The 20,838-nt window shown below is 38.6% G+C and overlaps 1 protein-coding gene across 2 annotated transcripts in view; it reads right to left on the bottom strand.

Moving 5' to 3' along the window:
* Nucleotides 1-20,838, bottom strand: part of FAF1 (Fas associated factor 1) — a 435,975-nt gene that overhangs the window by 25,225 nt on the left and 389,912 nt on the right. For both annotated transcript variants that reach the window (XM_003799928.3, XM_023519165.1), the window contains exon 18: nt 8,308-8,523. In XM_003799928.3, coding sequence (XP_003799976.1) covers nt 8,308-8,523 — 216 coding nt within the window. The remainder of the gene's footprint in view (nt 1-8,307; nt 8,524-20,838) is intronic.

Genomic DNA, 20,838 nt, shown 5'->3' with positions numbered 1-20,838 from the left:
AAAAAAAAAAAAAAAGCTGACAAAAACAGTAAGAAAAAAAAGCCTCAATGAAAAGGCAATGATTGAGCCAAAACTTGAAGGAAGTGAGGACACGAGCAATAAGGATATCTAGAAGAAGCCTATTCCGTAGAAGAAAGTGCAAGGCCTGAAGTGGGAATGTGTTTTGTTGTATTGCACCAATAGCAAGGATGCAGGGCACTGGAAAAGATGGAGTGGGAAAGGGATCAGACAAGTGCCAGGGAGAGTTAGATCAAGGAAAGCCTTTCACTCTGAACTGGATGGAGAGCCATTACAGGGTTTGAGAATGGAAGAGACGAGATTTGACTTATTAAAAACTAAATCACTGTCCTGAAGAAAAAGAATGAAGCTGCCATTTAATAAGATAAGGAAGACTATAGGAGGAGCAGGTCTGGGAGAGCTAAGAATGAAGAGTTCAGTTTTGACTGTGTTTCACTGGAGATGCCTATTAGACATGAACTGGAGATGCTGAGTAGGTGGTTGCACATGAGAACATCTGGAGTTGCGGGGAGAACTTGGACTAGAAACATGTTTGGGAATTGTAACTCTTTATATGATATTTTTTATTTATTTATTTATTTATTTTTTGTTTATATGATATTTAATGCCATTAGACTCAATGAGATTGCCTAGATAACAAGAGGGTGGGCATTTACTGAGGACCAGGCCATGTGAATTTTTAAATTACAGAGTATTTGTGAATTATGGAAAAATGATTGGGTAAATACTCTTACTTTGATGATAACCATGATGACTATATCATTCTGTTACTCAACAAATTTTATGTGGAATAAAGCCAAGCTCTTTTGTCTAGTATTCCAGGTTTTTATACATTTTGTTCCCAATCCCCCTTTAGCCTTTTCTCTGGACTTTACTACAAACGCCCCACGTTTCAGCCAATCTGGTCTATATTCCACCTTCTAGCCATGCCTTGTGCTTTCTAAAGTTAGCCTCTTTCCTTAAGCTGCCCTACCTGCTGAAGAATGTTTTTCTCTTAATAACTCACTAAAAATCCTGTCTATCTCAGTTTTGAACAAAATCTTTCTTGGTCACCCAGGCCAAGAGGGATTCTGGCCGACTCTGACTCTGTTGCTCCTTTTGCCTAATTGTCCTTTGGATTCACCACATGAACTGCACGTGAGATTATTTGTATGAAAGGCCAGGATACTCTTAACTGTGAGGACTATGCCTTTATTCCTTAGCACTAGTGGACTGCCTGGAAAATAAGTTTGTTGGATAAACAGGGTATGAAATACAACTAAGTGTATTTTTTACCTACATATGGCTATGACCCAGGAATAGAAATTATAAAGATGAAATGTAGAAATGAGAAATGATGAAAGCTTTCCAAATATATAGGCAGTCCCCAGGTTAAGAACAAGATAGGCTCTGACGGCTTGTTCTTAAGTTAAATTTGTGTGTAAATTGGAACAGGTACATTTACCTATTACCTGAAATAAATAGCTCCTGTTCACAACTGCAAGTCAGTCAGATGTTTGTGACTTGGGGATTGTCTGCATAACACTGACTTTCATTTACAGTTAGAAAGTATTTTTCTACATAATAATCTGCCTCCATAAATCTGCCACCACCATAAAACAATAAGTAGGTGAGGTGACAATTATGTTAATTAGCTTGATTTAATCTTTCTACAATGTATACATGTATCGAAGTATCACATTATACCCTATAATGATATATAATTATTATCTGACACTGATAATTAAAAATCTTAGAAAATAATATATATTTCTAAAAATGAATACTCGAGCTAGATAATATTTTTTTCCTAAAATGAGATCACTATTATGTCAGATTAGAGTTTCACATATACACCTATTTAAGAAGCTGCTGCATTATTTGCTATTTACTTTCTTTTGGATGTTGTAAATACTGTGTGAACGGTTTACCAAATGACTTCAACCTACCAACACAAGTGTCCTGTCAAAATAATCCAGGTACGTTTGTACTTACAACCTAACTTTACTTACAACCTAAAATAAGGCAAACAGAAACGCCTGGGCTGCAGTCCTCAGTGGTCAATAACTGATATATGTTTCAAATAAGTAATTTCAATTCAGGACCTCATATTCCCCACGTTGAATGGCACTAATACCACCGATATTGCTGCCTCTTATAGCCGGCAAGAGGAGGATTAAAATAATTTTGTAAATGTATTTTGTACCTCAGTGAGAATTTGGTCTTTCAGTTAAGATGTTTATTTTGGTTTAATGGTGGGATTGTGTGGTGGGGAAGTAATAGGAAAGAGTGAGAAGAACTGAGCAGAAAAAGGAAATGATGTGATATCGTGAAGGATTCTATATGCTTTGGTAAGGAGTTTGGACTTTCTCCCATTGGCCATTAGAATCACTGGAGGCTTCCAATAACCAGGAGAAATATTCTGATAATCTGTCTCAGAAAAATAATTGAAGAGATAGTGCGGAAGATAGGTGGAGGGTGGGCTAGGCAAGACTGGAGGCAGGGAATTAGGAAGCATAGGTTTAACCTGGGCTATGAAGATCTGGGCAGTGGTATGGAGGAAAAGAGAAGAAAAGAACAGATTTGAGAGGTGTTGAGAAGCAGAACTGATATTAGCTAATAATATATAGATGTTCCATTCCCAAATCTTCCTTCTTATTCTTAAATCTTGATCATTTAGGAATACTTGAAAATTTTAGGAAAATTTCAAAAGACTAGATACAACGATATAAAACATCTAAGGGGCAGGTGCCTTTGTGTGGTCAAAAGCACAAAAGCTTCAGGCCTCAGGCCTGCCTCCCTGAGGAAGCCAGGGCTAGCAGTCCTCCCACCCAGCAGCCCATCTCCTCTGGGAGGAGTCTACCCTCCATGGGGGCAAACCATACCTTCCTGCTGGAGCTTTTCAGGAACAGCCCAGAGTGTGGCAGGCCCTGCGCAAGGCGGGCTGAGTGCTGAGCTGCTTCCACCACCTCTGCGGCAGTGGGCCTGGGTGGCAGCTGGGAATCCACATGCTTTTGTGCCCCTGAAGGACAGAGACAACCTTCACTGCTAATCTCATCAAGAAGGGCTCTCCTGTTACAGGCTTATATGGTGCTTCTACCCTTTTTCTGCCTGTAAATCTTTTATCCCACCCCTCATTAGCTCAGACAATGCCTGAACTCAAGGAAGTTTGAGGGCAAGTTTGCTGGCCTGGTCTCAGTATGGCAGAAGTCAAGCATACAATCTAGGGGCCTGGGAACTGGGAAGCCTAGTCCAACACTGCTAGCATCTGAACACCTACCCCAGAGGTCTGAGGTCCAGCTCACCCAATTTCCAGAAACACCTAACTACATAAGCCAAGGTAGTATACTCCTCTCTTGCTACACTGAGCACCAGAGTTACCAGCAGAGAACATGTGAACTGCAAAGCTGTTTTGAGCTAAGGGAGGAGGTTCCAGATGAGAGAGAACCAGCATAAGAACTAGGTGACATGGAAAAACAGGTTCCTTTGATATCCCCAAAGGATCACAATTGCTCTCCAGCAATGGACTTTACTTCCAACCAAAGTAAATTTATGAAATATCAGATATGAAATTCAAAATGGGGATCACAAATAAGCTCACTGTAACCTGTGAGAAATTTGAAAACCAATACAACAAACAAACAAACGATTCAGGACACGAGTGAAAAATTCACTGAAGACCACCTTCAGACATCACCTAACTCCAGTGAGAACAGCCCACATTATAAAGACCCAAAGCTCAGGAGGTTGAGGCAAGAGGAAAGATAAGCAAGTGGCAGCACAGGATAGGAAGGTTGGGGGGACACTGACAACCTCATGCCAAACGGCACCAATGACAACCAGCTTTTCTGGGAAAGGCGTGTGTCTGGATCACTTATTCCTAGAGGGGAATTAGGGGGCTGGCAGCAGTCTCTTATTCTGATTTGAGACAGGAGTCAGACTATAGGACCCGTAGTGGGGTCCGTGTCATTACTCAGCTTTTAGAACTCAACTATTTTATTCATGGGTGACAACCAAGTAAGGCAGATGGGTCACTGATGTTCACATGGCTCTAACATGGCCAAGAGGTAGAAATTAATGACCAAAGCTCTGGAATTAAATACTACCCCCTCTCTTAGTAATTGTTATTAGAAAAGTAGAACAAAAAGAAAAAGAAAACAAAAATAAAACCACATAACTCAACTGTCCTACAACTCAAAATTAGCTTTTATGGGGAAGGCCTATGTCTCTTGCTCTGTTGGTTGTTCCGTTGTGCTCAGTTCAGTGAAGTATACCCAGTGGACACTTAGTAAATAATTGGACAGCTGAGAAATCTTAACATAAAGTATTGTTTTGGTTGGGTGGGAGATAGGAGTGCAGAAGAATGTTTAACAGGTCCTTTGGTGAGAAACCAGTCTCTGCTTTGTGGAGAAAAGGATGGAGACACATAAGACTATAAGAGTCTTATATTATTTGTTATTAAAGAGGTAAGGTTTTAAGATGTGCTTTTTAACAGTCTTTAGTTTGGCTGTAACTTAAGATGACTTTTACAAATTAGATCCTAATCCCTGTAGACACAGATGGCTGTTATAGAATAGCCTTGCAAAAACACAGTCATTTGAGTTGAGAGAAAATTCAGACAAGGATGAAGGGCTATTAACTCTTACCCCAGTCCTGGCTCTAGGTGGCCTAAACAGTCCTGGGTGGGCTTTCTGAGTTTAAGTCTGGAATCTGGGTGGGCCATATAGGGGTGGGGAACTTGTGGTCTCAAGGCCACATGTGGCCCTACAGATCCCTTTATTAAAAGGATTTGTTCTGTAAAATTTGGATCCAGTCAAAAGGCTGTACTCAAGGATCCAAAATGCCATCTGTGGCCCCAAGGCCACAGGTTCCCCATCCCTGGTGGACATCTGCTCTCATTTGGAACAGCCTCTTTGTGTACTCTAGAAGCAGATTTAGGGAAGCCTGAAGTTACTAAATGCTTATATATATACACGGCACCATGCCAGGTGCGGTGGTTCATGCCTGTAATCCTAGCACTTTGGGAGGCCAAGGTGGGTAGACTGTTTGAGATCACAAGTTCAAGACTAGCCTGAGCAAGAATGAGAGCCCGTCTCTAAAAATAACTAGGAGTTGTGGCAGGCGCCTCTAGTCCCAGCTACTTGGGAGGTTGAGCCCAAGAGTTTGAGGTTGCTGTGAGCTATGAAGCCACAGCACTCTACTGAGGGCAACAAAGTGATACTCAGTCTCAAAAAAAAAAAAGGCACTGTGCTGGGAACTGCAGGGTAGATAGATATGAACACGATGCGGGCAGTCTTTGTAAATCACTGTGAAATAATAGAACAAGTGTCATAAGAGAGGAATATACAAACTGCCAATGGTATATAGCTCGGAAGCTTGGGAGAAGAGGGAGGCATTCAAAGAGGGGATGACATCTGAGCTCTAGGCAATAAAAGGTGAGTTCAAGTAGGCCTGGAAACGTGGGGAGAGTGGATATTGAAGAGAAAGAGAACAGACTACACAAAAGCCTAGAGGCATGACAGTCTCTTATGAAGAGACTCAGTGAATAGTGAATAATCTCTTATCTTCTAGTTATGGAAATAAATATTGGAAGGGAGGACATAAGATGGGAAAGGTAGGAATGGACCAGATTGTGAAATATTTTTGAAAACATTCTAAGGAGTTTATATTTATCCTAGGGTAATGTAGAGCTAGTAAAAAGTTTTTTTAAGCAAGAGAGGGAATGACCAGAATAGATTTCAGAAAAATCACTCTATGGCAGATATTTCAGTTTGCCCAAGGAACATAAAATAGACCTGTGATGGGTAGGGGGAGGTTCTTAATTTTTACTATAGAAGTAAACTACTCAAGTTAGACTTTTTTCTGGGGAACCAGGACAAACTTGGTCTAAGTCTTGAGATGGGGACAAAGGCAGAATTGCGATCGGGTATGAAACAGATGTTGGCATTAGAGAATTTTAACCAGACTGAATGGTTTTCTTCAGCAATATAAAACAAAGGGTGAGTGATGGAGAGCTAACCCAGGAGTACATTTTCTCTTAGTGACTGACTCGCCATTTAGGGCTAATCCAGACTGACGTAACAATCTGCACTGAAAAAGCTGAAAACTTGGTCAGTAGAGCTCAGGAAGGCAGGAAAAAGGCCCAAGAACCCTCTGCATTTCACATCACAGTTCCCCTGCTTCCTTTCAGAAGTAACTTTTCACATCCACATTTATACCCTATGGGAAGAGGTTAGTACTGATCAAAAAGGCTAACTCCTTTTAAGACATTCTCTTCCCAACCTCTGTCACTAATCAGGTTTAAAAATTAATTTGAAAGACAATAAAACTTAATTTTAAAATCAGAGAAGATCCCTAGACTCTGTTTCTTCCACTACTTTCATTCAGCTGAGGCCCAGAAAAGGAGTGACTTAAAACTAAGGGTTGGGAAGGACAAATTTAGGTCCTTAGTTTTGTAAGTTCTCCAAGGTGAGATGTTCACCACTAAGTATTGGAATAAAGCTGATCTTGAACGCTTTGATAATGGTTCTTTTCTAAAAGTTTACGCATTTGGAGTGGCACTTCAGTGACAGGATTTCTGGCCGTTTTCTTAGCTGGCTGTGTGGGAAGAGGATGTTGATGCATGTGTCCCTCTGTGCATGTCTGTGCCTTACATATGAATAAAGGAAAAGAGGTTGGAATAACAGGCAAGGACAGTCAAGGACCAATGGCCAGTGTCTCCAGTCCACTCTAGTCTCCTGGGCCTAGATATAAGTGGCAGGATCCTCATCCCAGAGGGGAATTGTGGTTGGGTGGTAGAGCTAAAAATACACTACTGGTTTCTGTCTCTATGCTGCAAATATGACAGTCAGTGTGAGGGTCTCAGATGAGCATCGGGGACACTAGGTCCCTAGATCTAGACCATGATGTAATGATGGAATATTAAAATTTACTATGTATTTTGGAGTTAAATAGTGCAGTCCAATCCCATATAAAACAAAAATACCAGAGATGAATCTCTCTCCATGTATCTATTATTGCTGAAAAGAGCAGTGGTGGGTTGATATCCAGTGATAGGAAAATTAACACTTCACAATATAAGGTATTTCTTTCTGAGAAAATGTTTTCTTATATTAGGCTAATTTTGCTTTCTATAATTTTCAACTTACTGGTCTCAGTTCTGTGGCTGGAGCCCCACAAAATCAGATCCCCCTTTTATACGGCAGGCCCTCTAGCAGCTGATGATAATAATCATGTCTTCTATGGTCTTTCCTTCTCTAGAGGTAATGTTCTTTAAGTGACATGATTCCTAGGCCCCCTATCCCCACTACCAGCCCTGCTCTAGACATGCTCCTGCTTCTTGAGGCTTCTTGTTTCTGCTGAAGCCTAAAGACTCTTTCAGGGGTAGTTTATCTTAGTGCAAGACCATTAAGTCATCTTCTTGTTGAGATTATATCTCTGAAATGCAGCTAACTTTTTTGTTGGCAGCCATTACACATTATTAATGTATATTCAGCTTAATTTAACCATAACTTTTGCTGAAAGAATCTATTTCCATGTATTTCTGTAAGATTTCAGCAGCTTCATTTCTGTATAATTTCAGTATTTTAAGATTTTCTTGAATCTTATTTTTCATAATCCATGAATCTGTTAAAGTCTGCATTTACACTGCCAATAAATATGATGAGTAATCAAGGATTAAATACAGAGCCTTTTTGTTCCTTCAGGGAGATTAAACTCAACATTTTCTAGAAATAACCATTTAATCAGCAATGACTCCACCTAGCTATAGATCTACACCTCTCCACTTTGCCCTGGAATACCAGCAAATACCATGTTGAAATACAAGTACACAGTGAATGTAGGTTACCCTCTTGACTTCCCAGGCTAGTAAGACTATCAAATCACAAAATACTTTTTGTTTAGCATGACTCATTTTTAGAAAACCTATAATTGTTGACCCTGATCTCTGTTAAGCTGTTAAACACACAATTCTCAGGTATACCTTGAGGTATACAGAGATGAGACCTTGGGAAAGCTTGTGTGAATGTTAGAATAGGGGAAACAGCTAGGAAGGAAGACCTAGTATTTAATTTCTTACACAGTAAGACCTAGTATTTAATCTCTTCTACTTGGTACATGTCTGCTGGCCTAGGAAGCCATACTTTCTCCAAAAGCTGAGGAAAGAATGATGGGAAAACACAGAAGGACTTCTGTGTCTTGTAGTAAGTATCCTGTGTCACGGGATTTGTCTTGGACTTCTTTGTCCAGCTGCAATGATGGGATATTTCCCATCTGGACACACTTCTCCAGATAGGTATGGGAACTTACGTCTCTCCTAGGAAAGGTGCTCAGTAACTTGAACTCATCCCATGGAAATCCTTTGGAAGCTACAAAATCAAAGACAATCTGGAGCTTATTGCTGGCCAGGAAACGCCGTTCCAGGAACTCGCCACTGGGGGTCCGGATCCGCAGTTTGCTCACAGGCTCAGCATTTTCTTCCTTCGGCTCTGGAGGCAGGGCTTGTTCTAAGGAGAGCCGGATGGCCTGAGAAGAGCAAAAAATAGGTGTTAAAATGTGGGACAGGTGGGACTATGGAGAGCAGGGGAGGGAGAGATTTTTAAAAAGCTGCTGCTTCCTAGAAACTCATTGAAAAGTCATCACTCCATTTATAACCAAGCCTAATGCTTCAACAATGACGTTTTCTTCATTTTAATAGTATTAGCCCAATAGGCAATTCATTAAAATAGATCTCACCTTAATGATACATATTATTAAATTGATAGGTAACTATGCAGAAAAGCTTTTTTTTTTTTGAGACCAAGTCTCAAGCTATTACCCTGGGTAGAGTGCTACAGCATCATAGCTCACAGTAACCTCCAACTCTTGGGCCCAAGTGATCCTCTTGCCTCAGTGTTTCTATTTTTAGTAGAGACAGGGGTCTCGCTTTGGCTCAGGCTGCTCTCGAACTCCTGAGCTCAAGCAATCCATCCGCCTGGGCCTCCCAGAGTGCTGGGATTACAGGCGTGAGCCACCACACCCGGCCGAAAGGCTTTTTTTTTTGAGACAGAGTCTCACCTTGTTACCCTTGGTAGAGTGCTGTAGTGTCACAGCTCACAGCAACCTCTGACTCCTGGGCTTAAGCGATTCTCTTGCCTCAGCCTCCCAAGTAGTTGGGACCACAGGCACCTGCCACAATGCCCAACTATTTTTTCGTTGCAGTTGTCCTTGTTGTTTAGCTGGCCCAGGCCGGGTTTGAACCTGCCAGCCTCACTGTATGTGGCGAGCGCCCTACCCACTGAGAATGGGGCCGCCCCAAAAGGCTTTTTTTTTTTTTAAACTGAAGGGCTCAGATACTTGTGACCAAGGAAATAGGTATCAAATACACGATTGCTTCGTTTATGGCGTGTGAATTAAAGCTATTAAATGCATTTGCAAAAGACATACATACACACAAACATTTATAGTATTTGGGAAATATCTCTCAAGTAGAAGTAATTGAAGAGTTTATAGAATATTGGATGTGTTAATGTCAAATGGAATGGAAAGATTCTGTTATGGCTGGGACCTCAGAGACCTTCCAGTCTTCTTCCAGTGGAATGCCACAAATGTGAAAAAACATAATACTGAAACCTGGATTCAAGACCAACTCTAGCCATAAGATTTTCCAACAGTTTACCCCAGCTGTTTGAGTCTATATTTTCATCTGTAAAATGAAATGTTTCATCCATCTGTAGATATAAAAATCAATCATTCTGAGACTTGCCCGAATCCCCAAATAAATTAGTGACAAAGTTGGAGATTTTTCAGCTTGAAGAGAGTGGTAATGTCTGGACAATATCATGAATGAATGCCATAGAATCACACAATTAAAAATGGCAAACTTCTGTATACAGGGTGTCCATAAAGTTCATGTGCAATTTAAAATTTACAACTATTTTAAATTGCACGCAAACTTTATGGATACCTTGCATATATACTCTGCCACAGTAAAAGAAGTTTAAAAAAATGGAATGGAAGGAAATGTAAATATCAGTTTATTGGAAACAGGAGACCATAGCCCTAGCTCCAATAAAAACAAGTGAGTTAAGAATTGGACTCAAAAATCTAGGGAAAATATGATAAAAAAGTAGAAGGAACACTGTGAATAAAATAATTATTAAAGCTAAAAGCATAAAGGAATGAGTTAGAAATATAATAACTAGTCAACTAATAAATTTGCTGGTTCTTTAGAGGAGATCAATAAACTTAGATAAATAAAAAGAAATGAATAAATATGTCGATCTACACGGGGAGAGAAAATAGGGTAGAAAAGATGACAGTGAGTGCTTTCTACGTACATGTCTATTTTTGACTTTTGACTTATATAAATGTAATCTGTTTAAAAATACATTTAAAATGACAAATAGAAAAGCAAAGTTTACACAGACATGAGTATGGGTAAGAAATTAATTTATGTATCATTCAGAAGAACATGGTAGGCTCTAATACTTATTTTCAAGAAATCATCCCAAATTTCTGTAGTCTCCTATGACTCTGAGGTCATTTCCCTTTTGGAGGCACTGGATAACCACCTACCTAAGAGGGGATTATGGAGATGGGAATTACATATATAACACATGTAAAGTTCACAGTGTAGTATCTGACACATAACAGGCTTCAGTGATGGTTGTTTTTGTTATAATGAAGAGAAGATCTACATAGAATATCAAGCTGGAAGGGGTTGTGCTAGCCAAACAGTCTTACACTCTCACCTAAGTTATTTTTATTTATTTATTTTTTTAAGACAGAGTCTCACTATGTTGCTCAGGCTGCTCTTAAACTCCTGGGCTCAAGGGATCCTCTTGCATAAGTCTTCCAAAGGCCTAAGAGTACAGAGGTGTGAGCTACTGCGCCCAGTCTACTCTCATTTTTTAAGTGGGAAAACAGATACCCAGAAAGGGTGACATAAGAAATATAGTCCAGGGCGGCGCCTGTGGTTCAAAGGAGTAGGGCGCTGGCCTCATATGCCAGAGGTGGTGGGTTCAAACACAGCCCTGGCCAAAAAAAAGAGAAATCCAAAAATCAGAAGAATAGGAAGTGAAACCAGTTACTTTTTTCTTCTTTTCTCATAGCATGTATGGAAGTTTATCTAATATTGGTGTTATGAATCAGAAATGAGTTTCAGCTGAATGTTTCTATATTAAACTATTTTAGTAACACTGTCATACTTAATAACCTAATGAATGGATGAAATTGTGCATATCAAAATTCAGTGCTAGTTGTAGTCAGTCTGTTACTAATATTCACTATATCACAGCCCAGTTATCTGTTTAATGTCTGTCTTTCTCACTAGCCTTCATATGGGCATGGGAGCAGTCTTGCTTCTTATTCCAAGTACATGTATTGTGGTCAGCACAAAGTAGATGCTTAATATGCATTTGGTAAGGGAAGACATAAACTAACATGTTAACTGAAATAATGCACATGAAAGTGTTTAGTGTGTTTATAGGCAAACAGCAAGAGTTCAATAAATACTAAAAGAATCAGGATATCACGGTGTAGGACAGAGCACAGGGTTCAAAGTGCGAGGCACTAGGGACAGAAAGATCTGGGCTAAAGTCAAGAATCACTGCTGGCCAAGAATACTAAAATCAATACTCGCTAGACACAACATACTGTCCCAGCCCTAAGTCATATATTAACAGTGGTATGTTTTAGGCAAGATGTAAGTGCATGTGTTAAGATTTTAATCATGGGCTCGGCGCCTGTGGCTCAACCAGCTAAGGCGCCAGCCACATACACCTAAGGTGTCGGGTTCGAATCCCCAGCCCGACCCGCCAAACAACAATGACAGCTGCAACCAAAAAATAGCCGGGCGTTGTGGCGGGCGCCTGTGGTCCCAGCTACTTGGGAGGCGGAGGCAGGAGACTTGCTTGAGCCCAGGAGTTGGAGGTTGCTGTGAGTTGTAATGCCACGGCACTCTACCCAGGGGGACAGCTTGAGGCTCTGTCTCAAAAAAAAAAAAAAAAAAAGATTTTAATCATGCAGCTAAACCTTTACTCTCTCTTTGAAGCTTGCTGCTGCACTCTATTTTCTCATGCCTGAGATTTCAATAAAAGCCAGTGTGGGATGCTGGAGGGGCTGCACCCTTGCTTCTCCTTGCAGAGTGCTTGCTGGTCTTGGCTTCCTAAGTCCCTCGGTTTAATGGACTGAGTAGGTGTTATTCATTTTGCGACTAGTTGCACCAACATTATGGCCCCTACTTCTAGTAACCACAAACTAAACATCTTGACTCTCCTTCTTCTGAAGTCTGGCTCCTTCTAGCATGAACTGTTCAGTTTAATTTTCTACATTGTATGTCCCTTAAGGGCAAACCACGAGCTGCTCATAAGTGTAAATTTCTGTGGATAAGAGTTATATACATTTTCCAAACTATTAATGAGAACATTTATTTCTCAATAACACCAGTGGTTGTTTAAAACCTTATCTTTGAGATTTAAAAACATTTTTCCTGATTATAAAAGTACCACAAACTCTTAACAAAACAAATTAAGTAAGAAAACCATTAAAATTAATCTGTGGATTCTCTATCAAGAGATTGTCATTATCATCATTTGAGTATTTATATCCATTAAATTTTAAAACCATTTTAACCATTTTAAAATATACAACTCAAAGGTATTAAGTACATTAACACTGTTGTATAAATATCAGCACTATCTATTCCAGCGGTTCTCAACCTGTGGATTGTGACCCCTTTGGACTGTATTGAACAGATGTCCTCAAACTATGGCCTGTGGACCACATGCAGCCCGCCTAGGACATTTATCCAGCCTGCCGGTGGTTTTTGCCGCCACTGCCTGTCCTGCTTAGCAGCTGACTTGCCCTGGGGCCCACAGTCCGGCCCTCCAACAGTCTGAGGGACAGAACTGGCCCCCTGTTTAAACAGTTTGAGGACCCCTGGTATTAAAGGTTCATGGCATTAGGAAGGTTGAGAACCACTGATCTATTCTATTCCCAAACTATTTCTATCACTTTAGATAATCAGAAGATATGATTAATTTTTTATGCATATTTTACATAGGTATATATTTTATATTTTTTTACAAAATTTAAATCAAATCTTCATCTGTTTTCATTCAAAGTCATGTATTTTGCAATTGGTTTTAAGTTTTTACTAACATATAACTTTAATATGAAAAATTACACAAATCCTAAGTGTAAAACTTGATACATTTTCAGAAAGTCAATATGCCTGTATACAAGCAAACTGATTATGTATTCAGAAGGATGTTCCTTCCTAGGGACTACCTCCTCTCAAAGTTAATCATTATCCTGACTTCTAACAGCGTACCTTAAAAACTACAATTAAATGGAGCGTTATGGTTAGGAATATAGGTTTGGGGGTATGGCAGACAAAGGTTCAAATCCTGACAACAAGACAAATGACAGTCTTTATGAACTTCAGTTTACTTATGTAAGAAATAGGGGGTGGGGTGTGGTGGCTCATGTTTGTAATCCCACTTTAGGAGGCTTCAGTGGGAGGACTGCTTGGGGTCAGGAGTTCAAGACCAGCTTGAGCAACACAGCGAGATCCCATCGTAACAAAAACAAACAAACAAACAAAAATCAAAAAACAACAACAGAACAAAGACTGGTGTGGTGGCATGTGCCTGTAGTCCCAGCTACTGAGGAGGCTTGAGCAGTGGGGTTCCAGGTTGCGCTGAGCTGTGATCATGCCACTGCTCTCCAATCTGGGTGAAAATCTATCTCAATTAAAAAACAATAACAGGCTTGGCATCTGTAGCTCAAGTGGCTAAGGTGCTAGCCCCATACACCAGCACTGGCAGCTTGGAATCCAGCTTGGGCCTGCCAAACAGCAATGACAACTACAACCAAAAAATAGCCAAGCTATTTTGGCGGGTGCCTGTAGTCCCAGCTACTTGGGAGGCTGAGGCAAGAGAATTGCTTAAGCCCAGGAGGTTGGAGGTTGCTGTGAGTTGTGATGCTATAGCACTCTACCCAGGGTGACAGCTTGAGGCTCTGTCTCAAAAAACCCCCCCCAAACCCCCCACCCCCCAAAAACAATAACAACAGAACATAAAAACCAGAAAAAGGGCCAATAACATCTTTCTCATAAGGTTGTTCTATAAAATGCAGAATGTTTAAAAAACACTTAGGAAGTATTGACACATGGTCAGCACTTAATTAATGACAAGTGCCTAGCACTGATCCTCATGCTATATGTAACACTGTGATCAACATATGACAGTTGTTGATGTTATCATTATTGCTATGATTATTCCTCTGCACCTACTTTAAATCAGAACTTAATGTAATATTTCCTGCTCTCCCTTTAATCCACCTGCCGGCTTACTTTCTATTTTGACATTTCCCTGCACAGTATAACAACAGATGCTACATCATTGTCTGAACTCAACCAATTATATAACAGAAGAACAAACAACAGTAGCTCATTACTCCATTCATTGTGCAGACAATGTCTGCTTCTCAATGTACACAGTCTCCAGGGCTTTTCCCCAGAATGAAAACTGACCTCGGATATACCACACCAGTGGAACAATGTGGAAAACAATAGAGAGATATTAGGTAAGTCAGTAACCTTGGAATCTAAACAGCCAACACTTTTCTAGCAAGAAGAAAAAAAATACAACAGTGGTTCAGTTTCAAATACTGTATGGGCTAAGAGCAAGGGCCTCATGTAAGCAAACATGGTTGTAAAACAATGACATAAAGGACACCTACATTCAAACAGCAGTCATAGTAAACACCATTGTTAAACTTCAATTTGGTTTGCTCAACAAATATAGTGTTTTATTTGCATTATTTTAGGTTTGTAATAAAACAAGGAAACCTGGTGTAAGTTAGAAATAGGAACTGTTCTTGGACGCCTTTCTACTAAAAATATCTACATATTTAAAGCATTCACATCTGAGGGATAAGAAATAGGGAAATGTTTTGAAGAGAAATTAGGTATTGAAGAAAGATACCCACAGAAGACTATTTCTACACAATTACATTTTTAAGCAGAAAGAATAATATACATTTATACACCCACCCACACGTAGGTGTATATATCAACATACACATCCACTATACTCTATGCTTCTAAAAATACGTACCAAATCAATAGTTGCTCTTGCCTGTAATCCTAGTACTTTGGACGCTGAGGTGGGAGGACCACTTGAAGTCAAGAGTTTGAGATCTCATGTCTCTATAAAAAATTAGCTGAAGAAGCTGAAGGAGGAGGATCCTTTGAGCCTAAGAGTTTGAGGCTGCAGGGAGCAATGATGACACCACTGCCAGACTGAAACTCTATCTCCGACAAACTCCCCTTAAAACAGCCTTAGGCAGGTCCTTCAGGAGATAATTTCTAGAAGGTAGCATCATTATTATGGAGATGACAACTCTATATGTGTTACTGCCCCTGAAGACTGTCCAGTGAAATGAGGTGTAGAGGCAGAAGACAGTGATATCCTGACCTTTGTATATTTTTAATAAAAAAGTTTTAAAGTTAAAAAAAAAATTGGTGTATGGCACACCTCTTGGGAGGATATAATTATAAGAGAGACTTTACCTAACAAATGCAATAAGTATAACCTAATACTTTGTATCCTCAATGAATCCCAAACAATAAAAAAAAAAGCTTTACAGAATAAGGATATAAGAAGTTTTTGTACAACTATGCAATATGTGTTTTAAGCTAAGTGTTATTACAAAACAAAAAGTGAAAAATAAGTTGAAAGTTTACAAATCAAAAAGTTACAGTAAGTTAAAGTTATTGAAAAGAATTTTTTTGTAAATTTAATGTAGTCGAAGTGTACTGCTTATATCATCTATTATAGCGCACAATAACATCCTAAGCCTTCATATTCACTCACCACTTACTGACACACCCAGAGCAACTTCCAGTCCTGAAAGTGCCATTCATGGTAATTGCCCTGTACAGGTTTGTTATATATTATCTTTTATACCATATTTTTCCTGCGCCTTTTCTAGGTTTACATATGTTTAGCTAAACAATTACTTGCCAGAGTGTTACAACTGCCTGTAATATGTAGTATAGTAACATGCCATTCAGATTTGCAGCCTTGGAGCAACAGACTATACCAATATAGCCTAGGTGTGTTAGTAGGCTACACCAGGCAGGTGTGTGTAAGTAAACACTGTAGTGTTCGTAAAATGATGAAATCACTAATGACACATTTCTCAGAACATATCCCTGTCATTCAGCAACTCATGACTGTATATAGTTTGTCACATAGTGATGAGGGCTGTGCAGAGAGTACAGAGAGGGCATTTATAATTTTAAATACTGTAAGCCTTGGTAAGCAAAGGGCTAAAGGAGAGAGGAAACCACATGGATATTTAGATTAAGCAGAAGAATGTCACAAGCAGTAGTCACAGTAAACACCTAGGCCCTGGTGCCTGGCTTGACGAAGGAATAACAAGGCAGCCAATATGTCTGGAGCAAAATAACAAGAGAGGGACAGGAGTTAAAGTCAGACAAGAAGCAAAGGAGAGAGATGATTAGATCATATATTGCCTTGAGAAGGCCAGTTATTTTTTTCCACTTTAAAACTAAAGTATAATTTACACACACTAAAATCTATCCTTTTAAATGTATAGTTCTGTAACTTTTGACAAATGCATATTTTGCATAACTACCATCACCAATCAAGATAAGGAACAATTCTATAACCTCTCCCCACCCCTATAAACTTCTTTATCTCTATCCCCTAACAACCTAATGTTTTCTGTCCTTACTTTAATCTTCCCAGATTATATTTAACAAAATAAATATAATCATGTCATATAAATGGCTTCCTTCATTAGCATGACACACTTGAAACTTGTCCATATTGTTAAATGTACCAGCAGTTCATTTGTTCTAAATTATTGCTGAGTAGTAGTTCATTTTCTAGATATAATACAATTTGATTATCTGCTATAAACATTTCTGTGCACATTTTTGTGTGGACATACATTTTACTGTTACTTTCATTTCCCTTGTGTAAGTAAACACGTAGGAGTGTGACTGCTGGGTCATACGGTACGTGTATGTCTGACTTTATAAGAATATACCTAACTACTTTTCAAAGTGCATGTGCTATTTTGCATTCTCATCATTGAAGTGTGAATTCTAGCTCCTCTTCATCTTTGCCAGTACTTGGTATTGTTTTTCTTTGAGAAAGCTGTTCTAAAAGGTATGTATGTAGCAGTGTCTTAATTTGCATTTCCTAATGACAAAAAATGGTTAACATTTTTTTTTATGTATTTATTTGCCTTCTACAAAACTTTTTTAAGTGAAGTGTCTGTTCAAATATTTTGTCCATTTTTACATTTGGGTTATTTTCTTATTATTGAGTTTTGGGAGTTCTTTATGTGTTCTGGACTCAGATATATGATTTCCCCCAAATATGTGGCTGTCTTTTAAATTTCTTAACAGTGTCTTTCAAATAATAGAAGTTCTTAATTTTGACAGACTCTAATTTTATTTATTTAGACAGAGTCCTACTATGTCACCTTATGTAAAGTCCTGTGGTGTCACAGCTTACAGCAACCTCAAACTCTTGGGCTTGAGTGATTCTCTTGCCTCAGCCTCCCAAGTAGCTGGGACTACAGGTGCTCACCACAGCACTTGGCTATTTTTTTGTTGCAGCTGTCATTGTTGTTTAGCAGGCCCAGGCTGGGCTCGAGCCCTCCAGCTTCGATGTATGTGGCTGGCGCCCTACTCACTGAGCTATGGGTGCTGAGCCAGAGACTCTAATTTTAATGTTTGTTATTTTATAGAATGTGTTTCTGGTGTCAGATCTAAGGAATATTTGTCTAACCCAAGCTCATGAAGTTTTCCTTCTATGTTTTATTCTAGAATGTCAATACTTGTAGGTTTTACATTTAGGTCTATGACCCATTTTAAGTTAACCTTTGTTTGTGATGCAACATATAAATTGAAGGGTTTTTGATTTTTTTTGCGTATGAATATCCAATTGTAGTATCACGTGTTGAAAAGATGATCCTTTCTCCAGTGAAGTGCCTTTGCACCTCTGTAGAAAAATCAATTAATCATACATGTGTGATCATAAAGGGCCTATTTCTAGGCTTTTCATTCCATTCCATTGACATACTGGTCACACATTATTATTATTATTTTTTTTTGCAGTTTTTGGCCAGGGCCGGGTTTGAGCCCGTCACCTCCAGCATATGGGGCCGGCACCCTACTTCTTTGAGTCACAGGTGCTGCCCATACCACACATTTTGATTACAGTATGTCTTGAGCTCTGGTAGTGTGCTTCTATTGCTTCTTCATATAAATTTCAGAATCATTTTGTCAATATAGAAAATCCTACAGAGATTTATTTGATTGGAATCACTATAAGATTTTAGCTTTTACTTTAAGATGTAAAGTCATTGCAGGTTTTTAAAGTGACATGATAGGACAAGTATTTTTTAAAAAGGATTTATTAAAAGATTATAGAAAAGGCAAAAAAATGGAGATATGAAATCAAGTTGGGAGTCTTTTAAAGATAGATAACAGATAGTGGTGGCTAAGATAAGGGTGGTAGTGATGGAGTTAGTGAGAAGCATTTCAGTTTTGCATATATTTTGAAAATCGAGCTAACAGGATTTGCTCATTAAATATGGATGTGAAAGAGAGATGTAAAGGATGATTCCAAGGTTTTTGGCTCAAAAGCTAGAAAGATTTTTCATTTATTAAGATAGGAAAGATTGCAAAAAGAACAGGGTTAGGTGGAGTGGGTAAAATGGGTTCAGTTTTAGACATATTAAGCTTGTGATATATGTATATTATACATCTAAGTGGAGATGGTGTGCCAGGAGTTAGATATTCAAGTCTGGAGTTCAAGGAAAGGGAGGAACTAGAGAGATAAAATTGGGAGTCAAGCATAGAGATGATCTTTAAAGTCATGATACTGGACGACATCACCAAAGGTGAATGAATACCATATAGGAACAGCTGATCTGACCCAACTCTGCAGCCATTCTCTGCTTCTGGCAACCAATCACGCATCTAGATTACTACAAATATAGCTGCACTCCTAGATAAAGTCAATAAGGCAAATGGCCATATTTCCTAAATCAGAATTCAGAGAGATTATTTATAGCTGCTTCCGGATATAAGGAACAGTCTTTCAGTTGTGATTTGGACACTATACACTTAGAATTTCTGGTCTGTTTTAATGGTTCATGAAGACAATAGTAGAATATTTCAAATTATATCTAAGGAATTGTGGATATATAGTCTTTATAATTATAATGAGATATTTATGCAGTGGTACCTATAATATTAAATTGTAAGAATTCAGTAAGATAACTAATGTCTATAAAGTGATCACTACTGAATTTAGCACATATTAATAGCTCATCATAGTGGTGGTGATGATGATATGACAGAAATGATTATCATTAGGGTCTAGTATAGTGGTGTTATCTTTAAATGACAAAAGATAAGATGAAATGCAAATTATAACAAGCAGGTTTACTTTAATAACCAATTCATGGCTCTACCTTCATTCATCCAATATGGGGTAATAAGTATAATGAATACTAGATAGAACCTCTGGTTCTGCTTTTATCAGGCAAATCTAAAATAAGAATTTAAACATAGGCTTTACATTTTTAAAAAATTTAACTTTTAATATTTAATTTTATTTTTTTTTAGACATAGAGTCTTGCTATATTACCCACACTGGCCTTGAACTCTTGGGCTCAAGTGATCTCCTGCCTCAGGAGAGTAGCTGGGTCTACAGGTATGCACCATTGTGCCAGGCTAAAAACAGACTCCTCAATCCAGCTATGATCTTACTTTCTTTATCTATACAACAGTGATGATATCTCCCTTACCAATTATGTAGGGCAGTTGTGAAGATCAAACCAGAGGAAAGCACCAAGGATTCTAATTCCATGTTCTTTTGTTCCTCCACTTAATGCCACAATATGTAACATTTTCTACAAGGAGGAACTAAGGCATAAAAGGAAACAATTTGGATAGATAGGCAAAAATTAACTTTTATTTTCTAAAGGAATCATCAGCAAAAAGGATAGCTTTGTTTCCATTCTTTCCCACCCACGATTCTCCAAAATTTAGCCTTGTTAGCCACAGCTCTAGACTGTGTTCTAAATGTGTCCATGTACTGTTTGACCTAGAAATCAAAGACCTTAGCTAAAACCTTATCTATTTATGAAAAACTCAGTGGCATAAAAGAACATTCATGTAGGCTTTCTTAACCCTTTCCGAGCCTGTCAGATAATGATCTTCCTGTTCTGCTTCAATGTTGGAAGATATCCAACATGATAATATGCAACCTGTAACAAGTAGCTGGAAGGTTCATTGTGATGGTGATGATCTTATAACTTTATAAAGTTATCAAGTTCCCATACTCTGTCACATAACAAGGATTTGCCCTTCTTCAAAGTACTCAACTGAACTTGGGTGTTTTCAGCTCTTTTTTTCAAATGATATTATTGATGAAATTGTGACTGTAACAAATAAGTATGCAGTGGAAAAAATAAAGAAGGTGACTCCAATAACAAAATACTCAATGTAGCACTCATGGAAGAATGCTTCATCAGAAGAAATAAGGCCTTCTTTTGTGTAATACTGGCTTTGAATTTGAAGGTGCAATTAGTTGACTATTTTACCAAAGACTGGCTAGACCAAACCCTATCTTCAAGGATGTTTTATCTCATCTCCATTTTTTCCAAATATTTTGGAAGAAGAAGCTAATTGATGACTCCATATTGAACCTCAGAGTCAAAGCATTCCATGATAAACATACTCTTATCTGACAGTGTGAATTTTACTTTTTTTTTGCATTATTATTATTATTGCTCAATATT

Source organism: Otolemur garnettii, unplaced genomic scaffold (assembly GCF_000181295.1).
Source record: "Otolemur garnettii isolate 467f Iridium unplaced genomic scaffold, OtoGar3 scaffold00159, whole genome shotgun sequence".
NCBI lineage: Eukaryota > Metazoa > Chordata > Mammalia > Primates > Galagidae > Otolemur > Otolemur garnettii.
This window is presented reverse-complemented; position numbering and strand designations above follow the sequence as displayed.